The sequence below is a fragment of the Cynocephalus volans genome, chromosome 1, assembly GCF_027409185.1.
Source record: "Cynocephalus volans isolate mCynVol1 chromosome 1, mCynVol1.pri, whole genome shotgun sequence".
Lineage (NCBI taxonomy): Eukaryota > Metazoa > Chordata > Mammalia > Dermoptera > Cynocephalidae > Cynocephalus > Cynocephalus volans.
Window position 1 is genome coordinate 271,104,360 of NC_084460.1, and position 23,823 is coordinate 271,128,182.

Here is a 23,823-nt window from a genome sequence, read left to right on the forward strand (position 1 = left end):
AAATGAAGAGAATCAATAGCACAAGAAAATATTAAATTTATAGACAAAAGTAAATAGAACTAGGTTCTCCAATACAACAATATTGATTCTAAATAAAATTCACTACAAGATTTAAAGTTTTCTACCTTCCACAGCATGGTGTGGAATTTTAGATATCAAATACCTTAGGAGCTTTCTCAATTTCGACAAGGCACATCCTACAGTTTCCAGCAACAGACAACCTTTCATGATAACAGAATCGAGGGATCTGCATGCCAACCTTCTCACAAGCCTAGAAGACAAAGTCAAAATGTTTTCATTTGAATAACTTGACCCCTGTTATTGCTGAAACACAGAAAAGTAAAAAAAAAAGCTATCTTATTACTACTCTTATTTATAAATATCTATGTCTTCATCTATTCTTACTTCAGTCCCTGAAGAGATTTCCCTACTTCTTTGCTTTTGAGCCCAACGCCTGTCTGCTCTGAAGCTTCCTCAGAGGATCTAAAGACTGCCTTCACCTTGTGTGGAAGAAACTGGACAAAGTGTCCTCAGACTGTGCTGAAGGCTTAATTTCCCAGATCTGCTATGAACCTTGTCCACAATGGCTCCCCCTTCAAACTCTGTATCAATGGTTTCATACCTGGACTTCCTCTCTGCCTCACTCCCCTCCTTTGGATTACAAACTTCATTTCACACCACCTAGCTGGCTATGATCTAGTTCTATCTTTGGCTTCCTATACCCCACCCAGGATTTACACTCCCACTGTGCTGAAGCTCTTCCCAGTTTCTGTTTGCCAAGTAAAGAGGATTAGCCCTGCTCTACCAATTATCACCTCTCCTTCTCTGCAGGCCCCTCCTTCTTTTAGCCTGTAAACATGTTCAATTGTCCTCTAGAGTTAGTTCTTCCATCCTCAGCCCTCACATTAAAGCAATCTCATCAATTTCCAATGTCTTTATTTAGTTGGCAAAAATGTATTGAGTGTTTCCTATGTGCTAGAGAATAGGTGAACATGAGACATTGTCCCAGCCTTCATACTAGCTCACATTCCAAATGACGATTATGTACAAACTTTCATCTGTAGCTCTGACAGTCATCCACTTCTCCAAGCTTCAGACTCAAATACGCATTTGCATATATATGTTAGATAGCTTAAATTCAACCTATTTCTGCTCCCTCCGTACATCCCCAAATAAGCTACCAAAGCCAGAAAATCACAAAAATTATTCTGCTCTTCATCATTCCTAAAGGCCTGTCTGTCTACATTCTCCCTTAAGTGTACCCTCTTGTTTTCATTCCCATTGTCACTATGTATTTTAGGCCTTTTCATTTCTTGCTCCACTAGTACAAGATACTGTTTCCTTGTCGCTCATTCCAATTTTGCTACCCTCCAAACCATCATCCTCTTCAGACACTGTCACAGTGCTTAGTAGCCACTAAAACTCCCAATGAGTCAAACTACAAGCTCTTTTGCATGGCAGAAACTGTATTTCATGACTGGACCGTCTCTTCCTCAATAACTTGATTTCTTGTCATCTCATCTTCTATATATACCTTATGTTTCATCAATACCAAACTATTTCAAACTTCCTAAACACAACAAGCTATTTGCCTTAGCTAATTATTTATCTATGGGAAATGCACGTCCTTCTTGTTCAAGTATAAAAAAACCTATTCATCCTTTAAAATCTCAGGGATCACCTGAGACACCCCTGACATCTCTTTCTACCACCTCCTACCTTTGCCACAATACTTTCCACTGTACCTTGAACATACTTTTGTTATATATTATATTTAGTGCTTGCATGTCTATGCCTGGCAGATAATCTAGAAATGACTGCTGAAATGAACAAAGAACATTTAGCTCTGTGATAACATGCAGATGGAATGAAGCATCACTTATCCATGACCAAATTTGTTATTTCTGAAGGTATTTGGAGAAATTAAATATTTAGGGCATAAATTTAAGAACATACAACCCTCCGTTTACCCACTTTGTAGGACATATTCCTAGAAATATTAATAAAAGCAGTAAGGTTACAGGAAAGTGAAAAGTATCAAGCAGGCCCACAACAATCTAAGGTTACTTTTCACAAACTTACCTATAGTAACTAATCATTTATTTTAGGTAACTTCAAATTTCTTAATGGGTATTCATTTGGAAGGCAGAAGTGAAACAGAAAAACAACCCTAGTTCACTAAGAATGCCAGAAACAGATAAATAGCTCACTTTGAAATTCCAAAATTTAAAATCAATCTATTTTCATATAATTTTGCTATCTGTAGTTCTTTTTTGTAAGTAAATAAACAGCATAAAGGAAAAATTGATGTTTTTTTTCAAAAATCAAAACACACACACACACAAAAATAAAGAATTAGAACATATGCCTACCTGGAGAACAGTAGTTCCCGGTTCCACCATTACAGATTGACCATCAACAAATACTTCAATCAAGTTGCTTGCTGCTGTGGCAGTTGTTCGAACTGACCATCAAAAATATTAAGGTGAAAGACAAATTAACAGAGTTGAATTTATTATACAGTAGAGGATAATGGATTAATTAACTCTACCTACAAGTCTAAAGTTTTTCTTCATTTTATATTATTCCTCTCTATTTCTCTAGATGCAAACTTTTAAAACACTGAATTACAAAAAAGCTTTTTCAATCCTGAATACTAAAGAGAATATGGTTGTCTACTTTTAAGCATAGTTTAAACTAAAACTTTTAATATCACTTAAGTATGTTCATTAGAAGACCACTTTTCAAAAACAGAATGACTGTGGTTTTTCCTTTTTGGAGTCAGATGTTTTTATTTTTTTATTTTCTTATTTTTTGGCAGCTGGCCGGTACAGGGATCTGAACCCTTTACCCTGGTGTTACAAGGTGATGCTCTCACCAAGATATTTCCATTTTGGCAGTGATGGGTAATCCCTAATACTTTCTATTCCATAATTTCTGTAAACTGTTTAACGTAAAATTGTATTTTGAAAATTATTCTATTCACCTTAGTCCATTTTTTTCTCTTTTTATTTAAAACAAATTACGAGTTTAAGGTGTTTGAAGAAATATTCCATAGACCTATGAATTTACAAAGATAAAAAGTCTTAACACCCACAAAGACAAATTAAAAAAAAATACTCACCACATCCTTTAGGAGAATTAGAAATGCCTATTAAGACCCTTCTTACAGGTATCCTTAACATATTGCTAAAAATAAAACAAAGAAGAATTATACTAATGTTGTGGGGGGGACACCTAATTACAAAATTTTAGTAGTGTAATTATGGCTTCAAAGTACTTCACGAACATGTCATTGCAGATGAGAATACTCAGTCTCAGAGACATTGACTAACTTAGACAATGTCAAGAAGCTAAGGAGCAGCCTGTGTATAAATTTGGGCTTTCTGATTCTATAATATTAACTATAAGGAAGTGATCAAACTTAAAACACTACCATATAGTAAAATAAAATGCAAGAATAACAGTGAGCTTATCATCAATGGCTATATAAAATAAAGTCTACCTGTCTGCCCTCATTTCCCTCCAATGTGCATTCTATCACTGTACGTTCTAGGCACAGTTATCTACTAACTGCTGCTGAGATATTCTGAAACAACTCACAAGTCCAAACCTTTGAAGTATCTTGAGAGCCATCTTCTATGCTGACTAGTACATTTATATTTTATCAGATTTTAATTATCTGTTTACACGCCTGTTCTACACTCAACTGCATTATGAACTCCTTGAATCTTTCTATCTTCAGAACCAACCTCCCATGGCTGGCACACAGTAAGCTCTAAACAGTGGTTCTCAAGCACTGGTTGCTCCCCAGGGTCTATTTGGCAATGTCTGGAGACACTTTATGTTGTCACAAGTGGGGAGAAGCTCTCGGCATCTAGTAGGTAAAGGGCAGGGTTCTGCTAAACATCTTACAATGCACAGGATAGTCCCCCAACAATAACGAATTATCCAAAGTGTCAACAGTGCTGAATCTGAGACACTGCTCTAAAAGGTTTACTGATTTATTGAAAAAAATGGGAGTGGATTACATTAAAAAAAAAAAAAAAAACACTTTAGTAAAGAAATATATAAGCAAACAGAAAGAAAAGTTAACTGAACTTTTAAGAGTTTTTTTGTCTACTCACTTGATCATATGGGCTAAGTATCTAAAGTCATACTTTCTTATTTGGAACCTTTAAAGATATTAAAAATGCAAATTATGTGATTAGAATGTATCAACAAAAAACTTCAACAGTAAAAAAATTTCAAAAGTTGCAACGGTACTATTGGAAAATAGTACATATACATAAGTTTTAAGCACAAAATTCTGACCTGCCTTCTTAGCGCAGTAGGCAGCGCGTCAGTCTCATAAGCACAAAATTCTGCACACTTATCATAGATGATATATAATAGAAAATTTCATTAATTCAGACTTCATTAATTCCTTTAATTCAGAATTTGCAGCAAACATGAAGTCTGTTACCTAACAGTGAGTGATTTTTGGTAAATCAGTTTCTGGTTCTTTATTTACAGAGCACAGCGAAAACAATAATTCCTAGGCTATGTACTATTATAGGAGCTCAACAAATGCCAGATAAAGCTAAATTCAATTTAGGCAGTACAATTTAGGCAATTTAGGCAGTGCTCTTCTTTTGTGCACTTTCTCTTTACTACCAGCACACTCTCTTTATATTTATATATCTTTATTATTCCGGTTGCTGTAGGCTAGTAATAATTTTTTTTTTTTTTTTTTTTTTTTGGCTGCTGGCCAGTTCGGGGATCTGAACCCGTGACCTTAGTATAAATTTTATTTTTATTTTTGGTGGCTAGCCTGTACCAGGATCCAAAACCCTTGACTCGGTGTTCTCAAACAATTGACTTGGTGTTCTCAGAAGCACAGAATTGGTACAAGCATTTCAGGCTTTGATTCTAGAGGAAGATACAGGTGTTTATTTTGCTTTTTTTTTTTTTTTTTGGTGGCTAGCATGTGCAGGGATCTGAACCCTTGACCTTGGTGTTATAACGCTGCAACTCTAACCAACTGAGCTAACTGGCCAGCCGGTTAGTGATAAATTTTATTTTAGTATGTGATACTGTGAAATATATTTGGCCCCTTTCCTGGCATACAACTCCTAAAACTAAAGTACTGACAGACTAAATCAACAATCAGTATTTCATACAACAATTTTAAAACTTTGTTTGTCTCCAATACAGTACAAAAGTAGTGTCCACTTTAGACAGGAAATTAACCAGAACTACTAGGCTGTTTGTTGAAGACACAGCATCAGATGGAACATCGCATAGCCCCAACATAAGAAATACAGATTAGCAACACTTTGATATATATACTTTAAACAAACTTATCTACCAAGAACGGAAAAGATTGTTAATGGCCAATCATTTCTAAAATTAGAGCAGACACTTTTCGGTATAGGGAGTATACCACTCCACGATCTCCACCATGTATCCCGCATCTTCTTCCCTCCAAGGTACCACGCTATTCCACGCCACCGTCACCTCTTGCCTGGACTATTCCAATAGCCTAACAGGTCTCCCTACTTCACACTGTTCCAGAGCCCCTTCCCTTTTCCCACGGGCTGTGGCCTTAGACGGAACTGCTCTTCTCTCAGATCTTTCCGGCCCCTTCTCATCCTTCAAATCTTTGACTAGCCTATCTACAATTTCAAGACTACTCTCCAGTCATATCACCCATTTTACTCCTCTTTAGGAACTCATTTCTGGCTTACAGTGGACGTTCAATAACTATTTGCTCAATGAATTGAATCTCCAATCTCCAGCCGCAATTTGTAGAAACAACTTTCCTGGAATTAAAAAGCGCAGGTGCTCTGGAGGCTTTGTATAACACTCCGCTTAATGATGCACAACACCGCGGGGAAAAAATTCCTCAAGAAAACAAAAGCTTGATATTTGTTCACCAAAAACAGTTCACGTTACATTTTCTATACTGTCAATTCGTGTGCGAACAGAGTTGTGTCTGATTCACGATCTTACAGTACATGCGTTAGGTCCCAAGAACTTGTAAAGAACGTAGCTTTGTTATTTGCAGTGCGACCTTTTAAAAGTCCTTTTTCTCAGTTTCCCCACCAGTGAAAGGAATAAAAAGGGCTACTCAACATGGTCAATGGACCAAACAAACAAACAAAAAACCCAAAGAACAATCACAGGCGTGGACGGTTCCTAAGGCAATTAGCGACCAAACAATGATGTACTGTATCAGGTATGTGGAGATCTGGGGGGAAATGCTGTCTTTAACGATCTGTGTCTAAGTCACCTGACACAGATCCTCTCCCGGGGAACAAAAGGCCTCCTCCTCTGAGACGGGAATGCCCTGCATTTTCCCTGCAGAGGGAAGGTTGCCCACAAGCCTGCATTCAGGCCACCGCTCCGGAAGGCCTCCTGATCCTTCTCCTCCCTTCTGCTTCATTAGACCAGAGACCGTGACTAACAGCCCTCACCGGCCGGCTCTCTAGGGCTCCCGAGACGCCGGGGCGGGAAGCGGCACCAGTCAAGGACAAGAGGAGAATGAATTGCCGGGGCTAAAGAAAACAGTCCTGTCAAGAAATAAACCCCACCCCTGGCCGAGGCACCTCAGCCTTCCCACCCAAACACTGCCTCACCTTCTCCCCGGAGCCGCCGAGGCTGCTCTGCTGAACTGTCAGGACCACAACAATCCCCTAAAAAGGCCGGGTCACTCATTCAATATGGCGGCCTCGGCTAACTCTGTCATCCCTGGAGAACGGCAAGCCAGGAGGGACTAGAAAGCCCACATTCGACAAATTTTCCGCTAAGGTTGAGTTCGGCAATTTCCGTCAGCCAGGCAGAGGGCGGGGCGGAGGTCGGAGCAGCGGTGAGGAGGTGGAGGCGGGAAGGACGACTTGGCCCCGCAGTTCCGCCGGAAGTGGCTGGCAGCCCAGAGGCCGAACGTCTTCGGTCATCTCCGGCTCTTGAAGGGGCGGTTCCTGTAGTCTTCGGGAGCTGTGGAGGTAGGAATTAAAGAAATACCCTTTTTATTATTTTTTCTAAGCACAACGAAAGGTCCCGGATAATTTGTGGACAAATTCAGAGCCCCCAATTTTTACGTGGAGGAGGGAGAATACCACCGTACTTTGACCTTTAACCTACGGCCGGGTGCGGTGGAGGGAAACGCCTCCGTCTCTATATAAGGAATTTTCTGCCCTTTCCGGGCCCTTTTTTTCGTCTTAGCGCCGGGCACTGACTAGCTGCCCCCTTTCCTTCCGCTGCTACCCGGCTTTCTGGTACAGTCGACGCTATGGGTTTCGGAGACCTGAAAAGCCCCGCCGGGCTCCAGGTGCTCAACGACTACCTGGCGGACAAGAGCTACATCGAGGGGTGAGCGGACGGGCCGAGACGGGGCCGCCATGGAACTTCTCGGGCCGGGGCCACGTGGCGCAGCCTTCGCTGCCGCGGGAGGGAAGAAGGCCGGGCCCCAGGACCCTCCCGAGGTTGAGGTAGAAAGTGCCAGTTCTCAGTCACCGGAGGCCTGGGGGCCTTGCGAGGAGGAAGAGTTAAAGTATGCTTTATTTGCACCCACTCGATCCAGTCAGGATTTTCCATGTCTTTGCTTGCCAAGTTAATGTTATCCTGTAGATAGAGCTATGTTAAGGATTGCAGTCTTTGAGGTGTACTAAGTGGAAGACATTCATTCATTCCTCAGGACAGCGTGGTGGCGACCCAAACAGATGGTCTCTGATCTTAAGGAGCTTATTAAAAAACTACCAGGCTAGTTCCCACTAATCAACGTGACGGATATGGCATTTGTCGTTTATTTGTTGGTGTTCGTGTCTTTTTTTTTTAAGTGTGTGTAATTGTTTTTGTATCATGAGCAGGTATGTGCCATCACAAGCAGATGTGGCAGTATTTGAAGCAGTCTCCGGCCCACCGCCTGCTGACTTGTGTCATGCTCTACGTTGGTATAATCACATCAAGTCTTATGAAAAAGAAAAGGCCAGGTAAAATTTACCTACTTGAAGAGTAAGATTGCTTTCTAAGCTTAATCAGGATTTTCCCTTAACAAAATTGGACCCAGGCTACTTTAGTTTTGTTGGGATACTGTAAGCTAAATTTCTTTGTGACCTTAGAAGGCCAAAAGACTGAAGTCCTCCATTTTTTCACAGAACAGGTAGAACATGGACAACAGCAGTTCAACTTTTCCCCACACTGCCCTGCCAATGTGCTTCGACCCTGACCTAGGGGGGCCACCTCTGGGGTGAGAGGGTGGCTCATTCATTCAGTCCTTGGCCATTCTTCTGAAACTGCCAACAAGGGTGGAAGTTTGGGGAAATGGACTCCAGTTCACTAAGAATGGAACTGAGCGTACTTAAATCTCAAACAGAAATGTTCATACTGAAAGAGTAAATCATAGTGAGTATTGAATATAATGTCTCACACGGTACTAACTTTTGTTGGGTGAGGAGTTAAAAGTATAAGAGTATTATTTACCTGGGAGTGTGTTAAAGGGTAAATTATTAGTATGAAGCAGTGGTAAAGTTCTCCTGTATTGTTTAGAAATGGATGTTATACCAACCTAATATAAATTTAAATTTTTTTCAAGCCTGCCAGGGGTGAAGAAAGCTTTGGGCAAGTATGGTCCTGCTGATGTTGAAGACACCACAGGAAGTGGAGCTACGGATAGTAAAGACGATGATGACATTGATCTTTTTGGGTCTGATGACGAGGAGGTATGGCATGTTTATATAAGAGAATAAATTGATAGGCAGTATATCATTGTGCATAAGCACACTCTTTGTAGCCACATTGCCTGGGTTTGAACCCTGTCTTCATTTTTATCTGCTGTTTAAAAATTTGCACTGCTTACATAATGAATAAAATCAAATCACCATCTTTCGGCTGAGTTTGTGATGGATTTGCTTTTTTTCTGATAAAGCTGGTCTTTTTTATTATGACCCCACCAGCTTTAAACAGGAACAACCAGCTTTGTAAAATGTACTAAATTTTTTCTTTACAGGAAAGCGAGGAAGCGAAAAGGCTAAGAGAAGAACGACTTGCACAGTATGAATCAAAGAAAGCCAAAAGTAGGTCATTTTATAATTTGTGTTTATTTAACTTCATTTCTTAATAATGTGAGAAATCTTTTTCAAAGCATGACCTCAAAGTAACTTCCTCCACATTCTTGAATTGGTCAGTATTTTAAAGTCTTGTGTAAAGGTTCTTCCTCTTGAAACTTCCACAGCTACTGGTCTGCAGCTGTTCTTATGGTAGCAGTTGTGGCATTCCTCTGTGGAAAAGAAACTGTTACACTATTAAACACCTCTTTCTTAGCAAAACAGAAAGTGGACATGTGTGTGACAGACACAAGATGTTTTCTGTAGTTTTGTGAAACTAATTGAGAAGATTTGTTAAGTATCTTGGACTAGGGTGAAAAAATATAATTATCTTAATAATGCTATTTCTTTTTTAGAACCTGCACTTGTTGCCAAGTCTTCCATCTTACTAGATGTGAAACCCTGGGATGATGAGACAGATATGGCAAAATTAGAGGAGTGCGTCAGAAGCATTCAAGCAGACGGCTTGGTCTGGGGCTCCTGTGAGTTATAATCTTTGCTTTTTGAAATGGACATCTGAAATTTTCATACAGTTTGAACTTTTGAGGATCAACAGGACTTATCTAACTAAGATTTTTCTTAATGCTCTTTTCAGCTAAACTAGTTCCAGTGGGATATGGAATTAAAAAACTACAAATACAGTGTGTTGTTGAAGATGATAAAGTTGGAACAGATATGCTGGAGGAGCAGATCACTGCTTTTGAGGACTATGTGCAGTCCATGGATGTGGCTGCTTTCAACAAGATCTAAAATCCATTCTGGATCATTGCACTTAAATAAAAGCTGGAGATTGAAAGATAACCGTTGGCTCTTGAGTTTGTTAAATTGGAGGGTGATATATATATATTCTTCTCATTTTGAGGGAGGGAGTTTAATGGATATATAATTCATAAATAAAAATTTGGTTTAACATTCTTGTTAGACATTTGGTAATTGTGGTACAGTTCTGCACCCAATTTGATATGTCCTCAGCACTGCATGATGCAAATGATGTGATTTATTATACTCCAGGCTCTTCAAGTTGGGATTAGTTGACTGACAAATTACACAATTACAAATCTTACTTGAAAATAATTTTAAGGTTCGGATCCGCATACCAGCCAGCTGCCAAAAAAAGAAAAAAGAATTTTAAGTGTTACAAGATGGGAGGGAAGTCAGGTCAGGGACAGCTTCCCAGAATTTGTCGTAAATTATAACCACTTATCAACATATGAGATATTGCAAATTTAAGATAATGTACTATAAAACCTCAAGTGTTGGGAATGTGATTTGGAATAGCATGTTCTGGGAGGAAGATAATACAGGTAACTGGTTCTTGGGCTTCTCTGATAAGCTTCACTTTTCTGTGGAGGTTCAATAACATGATTGAGTGTGGAGGTGGGATATTTTACTTGGATCCCGAAATCGTTTAACCTAGTGCTGCAGGATGAGGGTAGTTTGTTGAGTCAACTGATAGTCAAGTATTGGAAACAGCTGTATCTTAACGGTTACCTTTGGGGTATATAACGTTTGATTTTTTATTTTACATTTTTACAGTTTTACAAAGGTAGAGCTTGGAAATTGCTGATCTCTAAAGGTCTCTTTATTTTGTAGAAATGTACCAAAGAGATGAAATAATTTGTTTTAGGTCAGTTTCCTCTAGAACCACACAGTGTTGTCTCTTTCCTGTCAGTCTGATTTTTGTTTTTATAACCATGAATGTGGGAAACTTTATATTATAAAGAGAATTTACTGCACATTTCATTGACCTGCTTTCTTTTGTATATGTGAGTTGTGTTATTTCTTATGTGCTATACAAATATTTGAAGGTTTATTAGTATCACTATATAGTAATGCTGCCAGTCTCCTTCAGACAAAAAATTTTATAAAATGTGGTTACATATATTAGTAAGTAGCTAGCAGGTCTTTATAAATATGTGACCATTTAGGTTTTTGTTTTATGACATAGATTTGAAAAGATATGTCTGAGAAATGGTATAATGTGATGGTTCAAAGCATAGGGTTTGAAGTTGATAGCTTGGGGTTGGAATTGCAGCTCCAGTAATGTATTGTTAGCGTAATTTCTCTGAGCTTAAATTTTTTCCTCTAAAAAATGGGTATTGTACTTACTGTGGCTGTCATGAGATTGTACAGGTGATGAATAAATGGTAGTTATTATTACTAACCCTGTGTTTTTTATGCAAAAAAAATTAATGAATAGAATTTATTTATTTAGTCAGATGTGTATTAAATGAAATCACTAAGTGATAGTCCAACAGGCCGCACCTAAAATGGGGGAAATTTTCAGCGTCAGTATCAAGAGAGTCAGCAGAGGGCAGCACTTTATTTCCTGGAGAACTGTGGATCCTAGGGATTCTGGAAATGCCAGTATACCACACGTATAAACTTGTCTTACTACTATGAAAAGATAGAGATGTAGTAACTAGTGAATGGTAACCAAAAATAATTCACAATCATTGACATGTTAAGGGGATTGAGTACCAAATAGCTTGACCAAAATGTTAATTATTAACAAAAATTAATGATAAAAGACTGTTGAGTGATAACTTGGCTAAAAGCAAAAAGTGGTCAAAAATTTAGAATGGTTGGACTGGCCAGTTAGCTCACTTGGGAGAATGTGGTGCTGGTAACACCAAGGACAAAGGTTAAGATCCCTTACTGACTAGCTGCCCCCCCCCAAAAAAATGACAACTTAGAATGGTCAATTAAAAACACTTTTATATTTTAAAACACACACAAATGTCCTACAGATTTTACAATGATAAAGAAGTGTACAATTTTGAAATTGACTCCACAGTCTTGAATAAAAAACATCTTAATGGTATCTTTTAATTAATTAATTAATTTTTTGGTGGCTGGCCAGGACTAGGATTGAACCCTGGACCTTGGTGTTATCAGCACCACACTCTAACCAACTGAGCCAACTGGCCAGCCTGATTTCATATTTTTAAAAGTAAATAATATGTTAACATAGTTCAAAATTCAAGAGGGTATACAATGAAATCTCTCTTGTTCCTCAGGCCTCCAGTTACTTTTATAAAAGCAGCTGATGTCACCAGGGTCTTGGGTCTTTCCAGAGCTACTTAAGCATATGCGTAAACTTAGACAACACACACTTCTGCAGCTTACATTTTGTCCACAGAAATGGAAGTAGACATCTTAGAGATTATATCTTGGATATTCCATTTGGTACATAAAGCACATCCTCCTTTTTTAACAGTTGCGTAGTCTATTCTGTCATATTTTATTTAACCAGTCTATTGATTGTACCTTTAGGTTGCTTTTAATTTTCTACTATTACAAGCAATGCTGCAGTGGAAAACCTTGATATGCCATTTGCATGGGAGCCAATATACTAAATGAACTGTTTTTAAGCAGATAGGCTCAGAAGGCATAAGTATACATACAGATTTTTTTTGTTTCTGGCTTTGGAGTGGCAAGAAGCTAAAGACAAAAAATAATAAAAGTGCCTATACTTTTTTTTTTCACTTGTCCCATAAGTGATTACAATGACTACAGCGACTCTGAAACCTTTATTTTTCATGTTCAGCAGCCCTAATACAGGGCAGGGCACAGTATGGGATTCATTCAGTGTCACTTAGATGCTATAAAAATATTAAATGAGAGTTTAAGAAGATTATTATACGGAGGTGGTTCAAATATAAAATTGTTCAGAATAAAATTATTTTGTGATTGAACAAGTAATCTGAAAGGTCAGAGAGGGTCAGAGAAGGCTAGAATTGAAAAGTTATTTGGAGGAATCAGACTTGTGCTTGGGTGGACCTTAATCAGTAATTTGTAAAAAAGAAAACATTCCAGCAGGAGGGTGTGTGAAAGGCAGAATGATAAAAGCAGGAATTTGGAAAACAATTAGGCCAGTTTGGGTGGGATTTTGCAGTATTTGTTTGGGATTAGACAGGGTGGGGTCAAGTTGTAGAGGCATATGAATTACATACTGGCTCATTATATGAGGTTTCTAAACCAGAGAATGACAGCAAAAGGCAGAGCTTTGATCTGGAAATGGTGTGAATGGAAGCAGGGAAATGAAATGACTGTTATAATCCTGACATAAATGGAAATGGCTAAATTATAGCGTATGTTCTCAAATATTTTATAAAGTTAACAATTACTTAAAAATGTAATGGAGACTATAGGGACATTGAAAAACACTTGATTATTAATTGGTTATCACTATGAAAAGATGCTTATGGACAAAGGCACAAATACAAAAAGTTGCAATAGTGTTTTGGGATATATGTATAATTTTTTTCCCAAACAAATGCAATTTGGCAATGTCAGCTATTGTCCCTAGAATAAAAAAGTTTTTAAAAATGTATGTATGTGTGCCTCAGGTACACTGTCTAATTTGAATCCCATTGTAAACCTGTGAGATAAACAAGGCAGACATTGTTCTCACTGTTTACAGATGAGGAAAGGGTTGGACTCTGAAAAATGATTTGCCCCAAACTATTTACCTAATAAGTGACAAAGGAGAAGCACAAATCCAGGTCTTCATAGGCCAGATAATGTGTTGGCAATCAGTGTAACTCTTGCTTCATACCCTCAGGGAGGTTGGGAAGATAATATCATATAACGGCAAATTTTAAATGGAAATAGAGACTGATAAACAGACATTCTCTTTTTACATATTCTGTATGAGTCATAATAGTTGCATTCAGGAAATGTCCCAAATGAGGGTCTGTCATTTGAAATGTCATCGGCAGGCCTGAATAGCTTTTCAATACAGTAAAAGTGAAAGGAAAATGTCCATAGACTTCTAAATATGCATACTAAAAAAGAACAGTACTGCCTATATGAAAGAGTATTGAAGAACTATGGGTTTCTATTCAAGCCTGACACTAATTTGTGAATCTTTTGTCCTCACTCTGTCCCTGTAAAATAGGACTATTTTCTCTTTTCTTAATACAGCCCATGTTTTCCATCTTCTGAACATTTGCTCTTGCTGTGCCGTCTACCTGAAATAGCCTCCTTTCTCACTCATCGGGATGCACTTCAAATATCTCTTTGAAGAAGCCTTTTATTTCACTCCTTTCCTGCCCCTTGCAGCCTCCCAGCACATAATACCACTTTTATAGCACTTATAAACTACCTTGTTTTAGAGTCTTTTATGCAGTTCCCTTATTCTTCCTGTGAGATTGTTATGTTGATATAAGAGGGGGAAGCCATCTAACATTTACTAAGCAATTACTATATCAGAAGGTGCCAGGCATTTCATTCAATAAGTATAATGCAAGCTAAATTTATCAAGTATTTTTACAGGGCTAAGCACTGCTCTAAATACTTTATCTGCATTAATTCATTTATTTCACAATAACCCTACATGGCAGTTACTACTATTGTGATGGCTATTTTGCAGATGGGGGAAATTGAAGTCTAGAAATTTGAATTAATTTAGCCAGGTTCACAGAGCTAGAATTTGAGTCATGATTTAAATCCGGATATCCTACCTCTGGAGGCCCTGGGATTTGCCCTCTATTTCAAAGAACTTTTTTCCATTGAGGAAGAGGCAAGTCCGTCTCATCAGGTCTATGCCCCAGTAGAAAGTATGCCTCTCCTCTAGCCTCTCGTTCTTTCAGTCACTCATCTGTTCTGACATTGGACCCCTAGAGACATCCCCAACCCCAACCTGATTTCAACTGCCAGGGAAGAGGCTTGGAGTCCCCAACCCTGGGTCCATGCTTGGGGTTCTATGCTACTCTTTGGATCTTCCCTCAAATTGAGAATAAAATATTAACTCCTGTTTCTGCTTGAAGTGCCTGCACTGGTTGCAAGAGCACTTTCTACTGGTGGATTCCTGTCATATCCCCACTATCAGCTATTTTTAAAACCACTAAAACTAGGCATTGTGTAAGGTCTCCCTGAAATTTTATTCTAAAGCATTTTTGGGGGGACAGACCTAATAATTTTCATTAGATTCTCAAATGGATTTAGAGTTTCCCTAAGATTTTTGTAAACGTTACAGCATTTTTTTTGGAAGCTCCCCTCCTCATATCAAACATTAAAAAATATTGAAATTCATATTAAAAATAATTTTTAGATAATTATGAAATACTTCACGTGACTAATTGACTTAAATGTATACTTTATAGACATGTAATAAAGTATATATTAATTTTGACTTTTCAAGTTTCCTTTTTGTATCCTACAGCCAATACTTTTTTAAGGCCTCAAACGCATTCACAGGCCCATGGAAAGCTCACAGCCCCTAGATGCTGTGCCCATTGAGTCTAATGGCAAAAATGGCTCTGAAGGGCCAGCCCATGGCTCACTTGGGAGAGTGTGGTGCTGACAACACCAAGTCAAAGGTTAAGATCCCCTTACCAGTCATCTTTATTTAAAAAAAAAAAAAAGGCTCTGAATGGGTTCCTGACTAATATAATAAAGGTCAGGAAGCACTGCCTGAAGTGTAACTTCCGGAAGCTACCACCTGCTCCATAATTTCTTTTCGTTTTTTTTTTTTTTTTAAAAGATGACCGGTAAGGGGATCTTAACCCTTGACTTGGTGTTGTCAGCACCACGCTCACCCAGTGAGCAACCGGCCATCCCTATATGGGATCTGAACCCGTGGCCTTGGTGTTATCAGCACCACACTCTCCCGAGTGAGCCACGGGCTGGCCCCGTCCATAATTTCTTTCTACTCTTGGTTGCTTAATCCCCTTTCTACCCTTCAGCCCTCCTCCTACAGCCTTCGGAGTCTCTCCCTTTACCCAGACTAAGGACAGGTTCAGAGTTCTCTTTTCTTTCTTGGATCCTCCAGATTTGCTCCTCATCCTGGGAACACCAGAGTGGAATATCTCAAGCCTGGTGGTGGAAGGGGAAGGGCTAAAGGTCTGCAAACTCACAATGAGCCTTTTTCTCTCTGCCTTCCCTTAACCTACTTTGGATATGGCAGAAATCATGAAGTTTGGGAATGACAGAAGTTTGGGACATGCTGAGCTATGCCACACATTTTTTTTGGAATAATTTCCAAAACCAGATTTGACTGTTGCATGGGCCTAACAGTTAAGAATATAGCCAGTAAATGATCCAATGCTAGTGAAACCATATAAAACTGATTGAAAACTGATTAAGCTTGCTGAAAATCGTTTTATTTCCCTACTAATTTATTTCATTTTGGCAGCTGGCCAGTAGGGGGATCAGAACCCTTGATCTTATTTCTCTATTTTAAGTTGTTTTACATGTTTTCTTGCAGGGTGTAAGCTAAGCACGTGCAGAGAGAAAGACCTAACCTTCCCGATGACCTTGGGTACCACAGGAACCTGAAAACTCTCCACCAAAGGACTGGATTCAGACTCAACCAATTAGCCCTTGTCTGTATCATATGACCTGACTCAGGCCTAACCAATCAGTTCCTGACTCATCAGCCAATCAACCCATGCCTGAGTCATACCGCCTGACTCAGGCCCAGACAATCATCCTTTGCCTAGTTAGGTGGTCTAAACAGGAGCCAGCCCATCCCCAGTCCCTAATCCTTACAGATCTTTTAAAAACCCATCCAGCCCCTGGTTTGAGAAGACAGATTTGAGAGCATTGCCTCCTGTCTCCTTGCCAGATGACCTCACAATAAAGCCTTTTCTTTTCTCAAAAACCCGTGCCATAGTATTGGCTTCTGTGGGCATTGAGCAGCGAGCCCTTGCTCGGTAACATTAGTATTTTCAAAAAACTAAAAAGAGGTGAAATAAAAAAAGGTACTGATTCAAGAAACAACACAGCTTCCTTCACAACTTTCAAAAGAAAACTGAGAAATCATAGAAAATGAAAATATGTTTTAAAAATTGTACAGAGTAGCAGTTTGTATTCAGAAAAGATAGATACCAGCAGAGACATGAATAAAAGCATGATCTTGTCTTTTGCCCAAAGACAAGGGCATAGATTTTCAGTGCTCCTTCACCTTTAACATTGGATACAATTTCTCTTTGAACAATCTGTAGTTTTCCTTGGTTCTCTTGTGTCACTTATTTTCTACCTTATTTTGTTATTGTTTTTACACAGGTTTAATCTCATTTTCTTTTTTTTTTAAAGATGACCGGTAAGGGGATCTTAACCCTTCCTTGACTTGGTGTTGTCAGCACCACACTCAGCCATTGAGCTAACCGGCCTATATAGGGATCCGAACCTGTGGCCTTGGTGTTATCAGCACCACACTCTCCCAAGTGAGCCATGGGCCAGCCCATAATCTCATTTTCTAAACTGTAAGTATCTTATGCATCTTGGCATCCCTTACAATATGTATCTACCATGGTTCTGTAATACCTGTTAGGTACTCATGTATTTGCTAGAGATAAATGAATAGAGGTCAAAGTACCATTATAGTCTAAAATGCTACAGATTTGCACCATAGAGAGGTTACTCACCTGTAGGTGTATTTTATTGGACATATAGTGGTGTCTATATAAATATAGCTATAAGAATAGAAAGTGGAAATATATGAATATGTCAACTATGCTTTCTCTTTCTGAAATCATTCTGAGACTGAGCTGGCCTATCCACCATCTGTAGGTCAGTGTTTTTTGTGGCAGCAGGTCGGTAACAGGGATCGAACCCTGGACCTTGGTGTTATTAGCACCATGCTCCAACCAACTGAGCTGACAAACTGGGCCAGCTTTTTTTGGGGGGGGGGATGTCAGAGTTTTATGTTTATGTCAGAGTTTATAGTAAATTTATACACACTTGTACATATCCAGAATTTTCCAACATTTATAATGATATCATAAGGGATTAAAGTTGGACGTAAACTTTTTGGCCCTCCTCCCATTGAGAGGAGGGGGGTACGTGTCCCCTCCCCTTGATTCTGAGCTGACCTGTGTCTGCTTTGACCACTAGAGTTCAGTGGAAGTGATACGTTGTTAGTGATGGTCATAGCCTTTAAGACGACTAGAAATTTCCACCTTGGTCTCCTGGAGCCCTGAGTTGGCATATAAGAAGTCTGGCTATCCTGAAGTGCTTAGTGGCATAGCTGTGCGAAGAGGACAGGGAAGGGGAAGGGAGCTCAGCCCGAACGCAGTTGTTCCAAACCTCAAGCATTGCATCATCCCAGTCCAATTGAGACTCCAGACATCGCAGAGAGACAAACCTCCCTTCTGTGCCTTGTTTGAATTCCTGGCCCTAAAAATTATGAGGTATAATGATAATAAATCATTGTTTTAAGCAACTGGGTTTTGGAGCAGTTTATTAAGCATCAATAGTTAACTAGAACAGATGTTTTAAACTAATATAACCATTAATTCATAAACGTGTATACATAGCTTACATAAAATAAAATTACACATGTTGCATTTTAAGAATATGTCTGATAGGTTATTTGCGCAAAATTAAAATGAATTTAAGCAAATATTTTGACATTTTTGAAAACAGTTAATCATATATTTAATATTAAGATTTGGGGCTTCTAAGAAGATATTAAAATTTTAAAAATAATTGATACTTCCATAATAGTGGTGATTAATCCACTGTGGTATAATTAGCAAGAATGACACAGATCATGTAAGTTGCAGGAAAAAAATAATGCAGGGCCTTCCTAAGTCTTATATCCACACAAAAATGTGATGACAATAATATGACCAAAAAACAACAGCAACAAAAATATGGTCAGCTCTATATCTTGGTACCAAATTTAATCTAAGAGCATCTGTCAGGGGACCCATACAAAAGCCTTATAATGATTTCTGGAAAAGTAATGACTCATTGGGCTGTTTCCAGGAGACACAGATTCTTGGTTTCAGAGTTCCTGAGCTGTTCGCTCACTGTGCCGGAACAGCTGACTTCCCACAGCGTGTACTTCAGTATCTCAGCAACTGAGGCCCGAAAGCGAGTTTGGAACTTCTTACTAATTAGGACATAAAGGATGGGATTCAAACAACTATTGAGGAATGCTAAACCAGTGGAGAGGGGGATGCCAGCCTGCAGTACCTGGTGGAAATAACTATTGTGGTGAATGGTGAGCTCCCAAATGCTAAAAAGGTGATAAGGAGTCCAGCAAATCAAAAAGGCCACAACCACAGCCAGAATTGTCCAGAAATGCTTACTGGAGATCAGGATGCTTCGCTTCTTCACCTTGAAGATGAGACACAAGTAGCAAATACTCATTGTTAGCAAAGGGAAGAGGTACCCAACAATAAATTTCACCCAGGTCAGAACATGGTGCCTCATCAAAGTGAGGTCAGGATCATGCTCGTGGAAATTGTTATAGCAAACAGTGTGGTTATTGAACTCCAGAGTGTCTCGGAAGTATAGGGCAGGACCACCAGTAAGAGAAGCCAAAAGCCAGACAAATAGAATAACTATCAGAGAGTTCTTTAGGGTTCGGTGCCGATGAGACAAGACAGGATGGATCAAGTGGATATAGCGGTCCAGGCTGATCACAGTCAGGAAAAAAACACTGGCAAACATGTTCAACTGGGCAATGAAGGAATTGGCCTTGCATAACCAGATGCCAAAGGGCCAGTGGAAATTCATGGCCACATAGGAGATGTACAGAGGCAGGAAGAGAACAAAAATGAAATCCGCAATGGCCAGGTTGAGGAACCAGAGAGTGGTCACTGTCTTCTTCCACTTGAATCCCGTGAACCAAATGACAAGGGCATTTCCTGGAATTCCCAGAACAAATGCTAAACAATATAATATCAGAGAGACCCAGTGAACAACTCCCAGGTGGACTTTCTCCTCCAAATCAGACTCTGGGGAGTAATATTCCAGGGCATAGGAATAGTTATCAAATTCTTCAAATAGTGTTTCCTCTAGATCTTCCATGACCTTGTTAAGTGGAGACTGAGGACACCTACAGAAGGAAATTTAAAAACAAAAAAATGTATAAAGGAGGAAGAAAAGTTCAGTGAATGATAAGGAACAGAAAGATAAAAATATTTCACCTTATGAACCAGACATAGTACATTTTTTTTGGTAGGACTTGTGATTATACTCCAGATGTCCCAGTGTTTTTGTTTTTGTTTTTTTTTTGAGGTGGCTTGCCAGACAGGGATCTGAACCTGTGACTATGCTGTTATAAGGCTGTGCTCTAACCAATTGAGCTAACCAGGCAGCATAGATGTTCAAGTTTTGGTAGGCCTCAGTTTCACTCTGATTATCATTCTCAAAGCTGAGAGAGTTCATTTTTGTAAAGTAATTGCCTAATTAAGATGATTGACTTTATAGGTATAATTTATCTGTTCATAATGTCTATAGGGCTGACTAGAGAAAATCTAACATTCAACATGCATTTACTAGGTTCCTACTATGCATTATTATTTTATGGCAAAAGAAAACAGATTAATACACAATGATGACTTCAAAATCTGTATTTGTAGCCCTGACTTCTTTATCTCTAGACAGAATTCGAACCATTTCCTAGACTCATCCACCTGGATGTCACAGGTAAGCACTGAAGATTTTGACCCACCATTTTGCATCCAAGGATGTTTTTATTTTATGTTTATGAATGCAAACATGTTGATCAGAATTATATCAATGTGGATGGCTTTTCATCTAAAAGGTATCATTAAATTTTTATTCTACTGAAATTCCCTTGTTTTGAATTAATTTGAATTAACTCTTTTATATAATCATTTGTGACAAAGATTTGATTTATTAAACAGTTTTACTTTACTTATTTTTATCCATACCAAATTTTTTTTTTTTTTTTTTTTTTTTGGCATCTGGTCAGTACAGGGGTCGAACTCTGGACTGTGGTGTTATCAGGACCATGCTCTAACCAACTTAGCTAACTGGCCAGTCCCTCTAAATTTAATCTATTGTAATTTCTACCAAAGTATGTTTTTTTGTGGGGGCTCCCCTCCACTTTTTCTTTCCAAGGACAGCTTTTCTGGGTTAAGAACATGTAAGAGTCAGTTTTTCAATCAAAACAAAGTTTAGTGGGTGCAATTTTATTTTGTGTTATTTCTATCTGTAGTATTCAAAATCAAGTAGAAAAAAGATTCATGGTTGTAATCATTTCATGGAGCTACAATCATAAATGGGACAAGTATGCAAGGTTTGGGATTAGAGTGAGGTTAGAATGAAGAAATCAAAACATCCTGTGTCGCTCATAGGCATCTTAAACTCAAAATTACTACCACTGAATTCATCATCCTACCTAAAATCTTCAGAGGAATCTGGCAGGGCATAATTAAAAACAATAGCAATTCATTAGCTTTCTCCCAACCCCAGACCCAGCCAGCTTCTTTTTGTTTTTTAATATTTAACTGAAATGCCACCTATTCTTGGAAGCATTTCCTGACATTACCTTCTTGCAGTTAATTATAATAATTATTATTGTTATAAATAGTAATCAATGTTATTGAGAATTTACTAGCTGCCAGGCATGTATGATCTAATTTGATCCTCACAAGAATCTTGTAAAGTAGATAAGTACTATTATTCTCAATTACAAGAAAAGATACTGAAGCGCACAGAAGCTTAGTGACTTGCCCAAGATCACACAACATGCAACTGTAGATCAAGATCTAAACTCAGGTCTGTTAGATTCAGAGCCTAAGCTCAGCCACTACAACATTCCCCTCTTCTGTCACACTTCTCTTATCACACTTACACTATATTGTCATTAACCTATTTTTAATTTCTCTCCCACCAGACCATAAACTCCTTGAGAACAATGACGGTCATCTCTGTACCCCACAGCACCTGGTAAAAGTCTTAACATATCACAGATGCTTAACATATGCTTAATAAATGATTGGCTCTGCTATGAATCCTGTTTGGAACCAAAGATAATTTTAAAGATTCAGGTAAGAGTTTGCAACTTCACCCCTAAGTCAATGTTGTTGCCAGAATCTCTGTAACCTTGACCCACAGTTCTATCCGTAGGATCTTGGCTTGTTCCTTGATACCCAATCCTTTCCTTTGTCCCACTCCAGAGAGCAAGAATCAGCTTCTGTCTCACTACCCTACTCTTTGAGGCCTGGGATCTGATGCAGCCCTCTCACTCCTTCTGAGGGTGGCTGACTCTCCCCAGTGTCAAATCCTTTCCAGCCTAGTCTCAAACTCCCTGTCATGGTTTTCTGTCTGTGTACTAAAACACCCTTACCTTCCTGGTGCCTATGATCTGTCCTTTTAGACCATTAGCAGTTCTGAAGCTAAATGACCCAGGAGCTGGTCTGAATCCCTTACAAAACACTAAAGGGTGAGTAGAAGGAACCTTGCTTCCCAAACAAAGAAGTGCCCATGGAAGACCCTTAATGGCTCACAACCACTATCCCCACCAAAAGTCAGGAGACTGCCCCTTCTCGCGTCATTACTGATGCTGCTGAGATAGCATAATCATCGCAGAGCCTGCTGACACCAACATCACTCTTCTTCAATCTGTTGGGGTGGGACAGGAAGTGCCTTGAGGATGAATGATCTATTTGAACAGAATGCCTTCAAACAGAAAGCCCTGTACCAGAGAGGTTTCTAATCTTCCAGGAAGCAAATGAATAGGTTAGATTCAAGGACCAGTTCAGGCTTGGAAAAAAATGCTTCAAGAGAAGCTAAATCCTGCCCAGCTGAATCCTTCCTGGGAAATATAAGCTAGAAATTCCCCTATAACTTAGAGCAGATGTTTTTGTGTGGTGATTATGGTGGAGCGTAGAGATGAAGAGAGAAGTAAGGCAGAATTCAGCAACTGGCCTACTGAGTCCTTAAGCAGACACAGTTAACCCTTAAGGGAATATTCTTGCTTAATCATTGTACATTGTTTATATATTGCTTTACAATTTACAGGTACCTCCAGATCCAATTAAGTTTCCAAACCTCACTTAGTCCTACAAAAATATCTAGAGACTAATTGTATTTGTTTTCTAGGGCTGCACCATAAACTGAGCAGCTTGAAATAACAGAAATTTATTGTCTCAGTCTGGAGGCTAGAAGTCTGAAATCAAGGTTGATTCCTTCTGAAGGCTGTGGGCAAGAATCTGTTCCGTGACTCTTGCCTAGCTTCTCATAATTTGCTGGGAAATTTTTACATTCCTTGGCTTGTAGACGTGTTACCCCAATCTCTGCCTTCATCTTCACATGGCATTCTTCGTCAGTGACTGTGTTGTCTCTGTGTCCAAATTTCTCCTTTTTATAAGAACACCAATGATATTGGATTGCGATCCACCCTAATGACCTCATTTTAATTTGATTACCTCTATTTCAAATAAGGTCACATTCTGAGGTAGTGGGTTTAATATTTCAACATATCTTTTTTTGGGGGGGGGCAGGTTTGGAGTCACCATCCAACCCATATTGCTAACCCAGAAATGGCAATCACCATTTTGAACCATCACTCATTCATTCAGCAAATAATTAGTAAGTACCCACATTTGTCAGGCAATATTCTAGTTGGTTGGGATTCTTCACTAAATAAGACAACTATTTCTTCTCACTTAGATTTTAGATTCCAGCAGGCAGAGATAAACAGTAAAAAATAAACATAATAAAAAAGCAAATTAGATGGTCTGTTAAAAGGTGGTAAGTTCTGCATAAAAATGAAAAAATAAAAGTGAGAGGTTGGTTAATGGACACAAAATTACAGCTAGATAGGAAAAATAAGTTCTATCAGTGCATAGGCATCTATATTAACAGTAATTTACAGCATGTTATCAAATGGTTATAAGGGAGATCAATATTCACAAGGAAATAATTAAGTTTTGCAATTATGAATATGCTAATTACCCTGATTTGATCATCACACATTGTATATTATGTATTGAAATATTACTCTGTACCTAATAAATATGTA

The 23,823-nt window shown here is 38.7% G+C and overlaps 3 protein-coding genes and 3 non-coding genes across 6 annotated transcripts in view; 4 read left to right on the forward strand and 2 right to left on the reverse strand.

Moving 5' to 3' along the window:
• Positions 1 to 6,729, reverse strand: part of NDUFS1 (NADH:ubiquinone oxidoreductase core subunit S1) — a 29,035-nt gene extending 22,306 nt beyond the window's left edge. The window contains exons 1-4 of the mRNA XM_063099781.1: positions 6,621 to 6,729; positions 3,125 to 3,189; positions 2,373 to 2,464; positions 164 to 271 (exon numbers count right to left, since the gene is read on the reverse strand). Of these exons, the coding sequence (XP_062955851.1) occupies positions 164 to 271; positions 2,373 to 2,464; positions 3,125 to 3,185 (261 nt within the window). The 5' untranslated portion in view covers positions 3,186 to 3,189; positions 6,621 to 6,729. The remainder of the gene's footprint in view (positions 1 to 163; positions 272 to 2,372; positions 2,465 to 3,124; positions 3,190 to 6,620) is intronic.
• Positions 6,730 to 7,035: 306 nt separating this feature from the next.
• EEF1B2 (eukaryotic translation elongation factor 1 beta 2) lies at positions 7,036 to 9,887 on the forward strand. The gene is made up of 6 exons (XM_063101907.1): positions 7,036 to 7,353; positions 7,851 to 7,973; positions 8,576 to 8,702; positions 8,990 to 9,056; positions 9,443 to 9,568; positions 9,682 to 9,887. Exons 1-6 carry the CDS (start codon positions 7,274 to 7,276, stop codon positions 9,834 to 9,836), a joined length of 678 nt encoding a protein of 225 aa, XP_062957977.1. The 5' UTR covers positions 7,036 to 7,273; the 3' UTR covers positions 9,837 to 9,887.
• LOC134365709 (small nucleolar RNA SNORD51) lies at positions 8,832 to 8,911 on the forward strand. The gene has a single exon (XR_010022155.1). It is a non-coding gene; the product is annotated as a small nucleolar RNA SNORD51 (small nucleolar RNA).
• LOC134365758 (small nucleolar RNA SNORA41) lies at positions 9,207 to 9,339 on the forward strand. Its single transcript, XR_010022170.1, has one exon. It is a non-coding gene; the product is annotated as a small nucleolar RNA SNORA41 (small nucleolar RNA).
• Positions 9,888 to 10,817: 930 nt separating the features above from the next.
• LOC134365784 (small nucleolar RNA SNORA19) lies at positions 10,818 to 10,944 on the forward strand. Its single transcript, XR_010022177.1, has one exon. It is a non-coding gene; the product is annotated as a small nucleolar RNA SNORA19 (small nucleolar RNA).
• Positions 10,945 to 18,788: 7,844 nt separating this feature from the next.
• CMKLR2 (chemerin chemokine-like receptor 2) lies at positions 18,789 to 19,856 on the reverse strand. Its single transcript, XM_063078710.1, has one exon. The coding sequence runs from the start codon at positions 19,854 to 19,856 to the stop codon at positions 18,789 to 18,791; it is 1,068 nt and encodes a 355-aa protein (XP_062934780.1).
• Positions 19,857 to 23,823: the final 3,967 nt, after the last annotated feature.

Coding starts and splice junctions, on each gene's coding strand:
- EEF1B2 (XM_063101907.1), top strand. CDS start 7,274: ATGGGTTTCGGAGACCTGAAAAGCCCCGCCGGGCTCCAGGTGCTCAAC. Junction 8,703..8,989: donor TTGGGTCTGATGACGAGGAG/GTATGGCATGTT, acceptor TTTTCTTTACAG/GAAAGCGAGGAAGCGAAAAG. Junction 9,569..9,681: donor CGGCTTGGTCTGGGGCTCCT/GTGAGTTATAAT, acceptor TGCTCTTTTCAG/CTAAACTAGTTCCAGTGGGA.
- CMKLR2 (XM_063078710.1), bottom strand. CDS start 19,856: ATGGAAGATCTAGAGGAAACACTATTTGAAGAATTTGATAACTATTCC.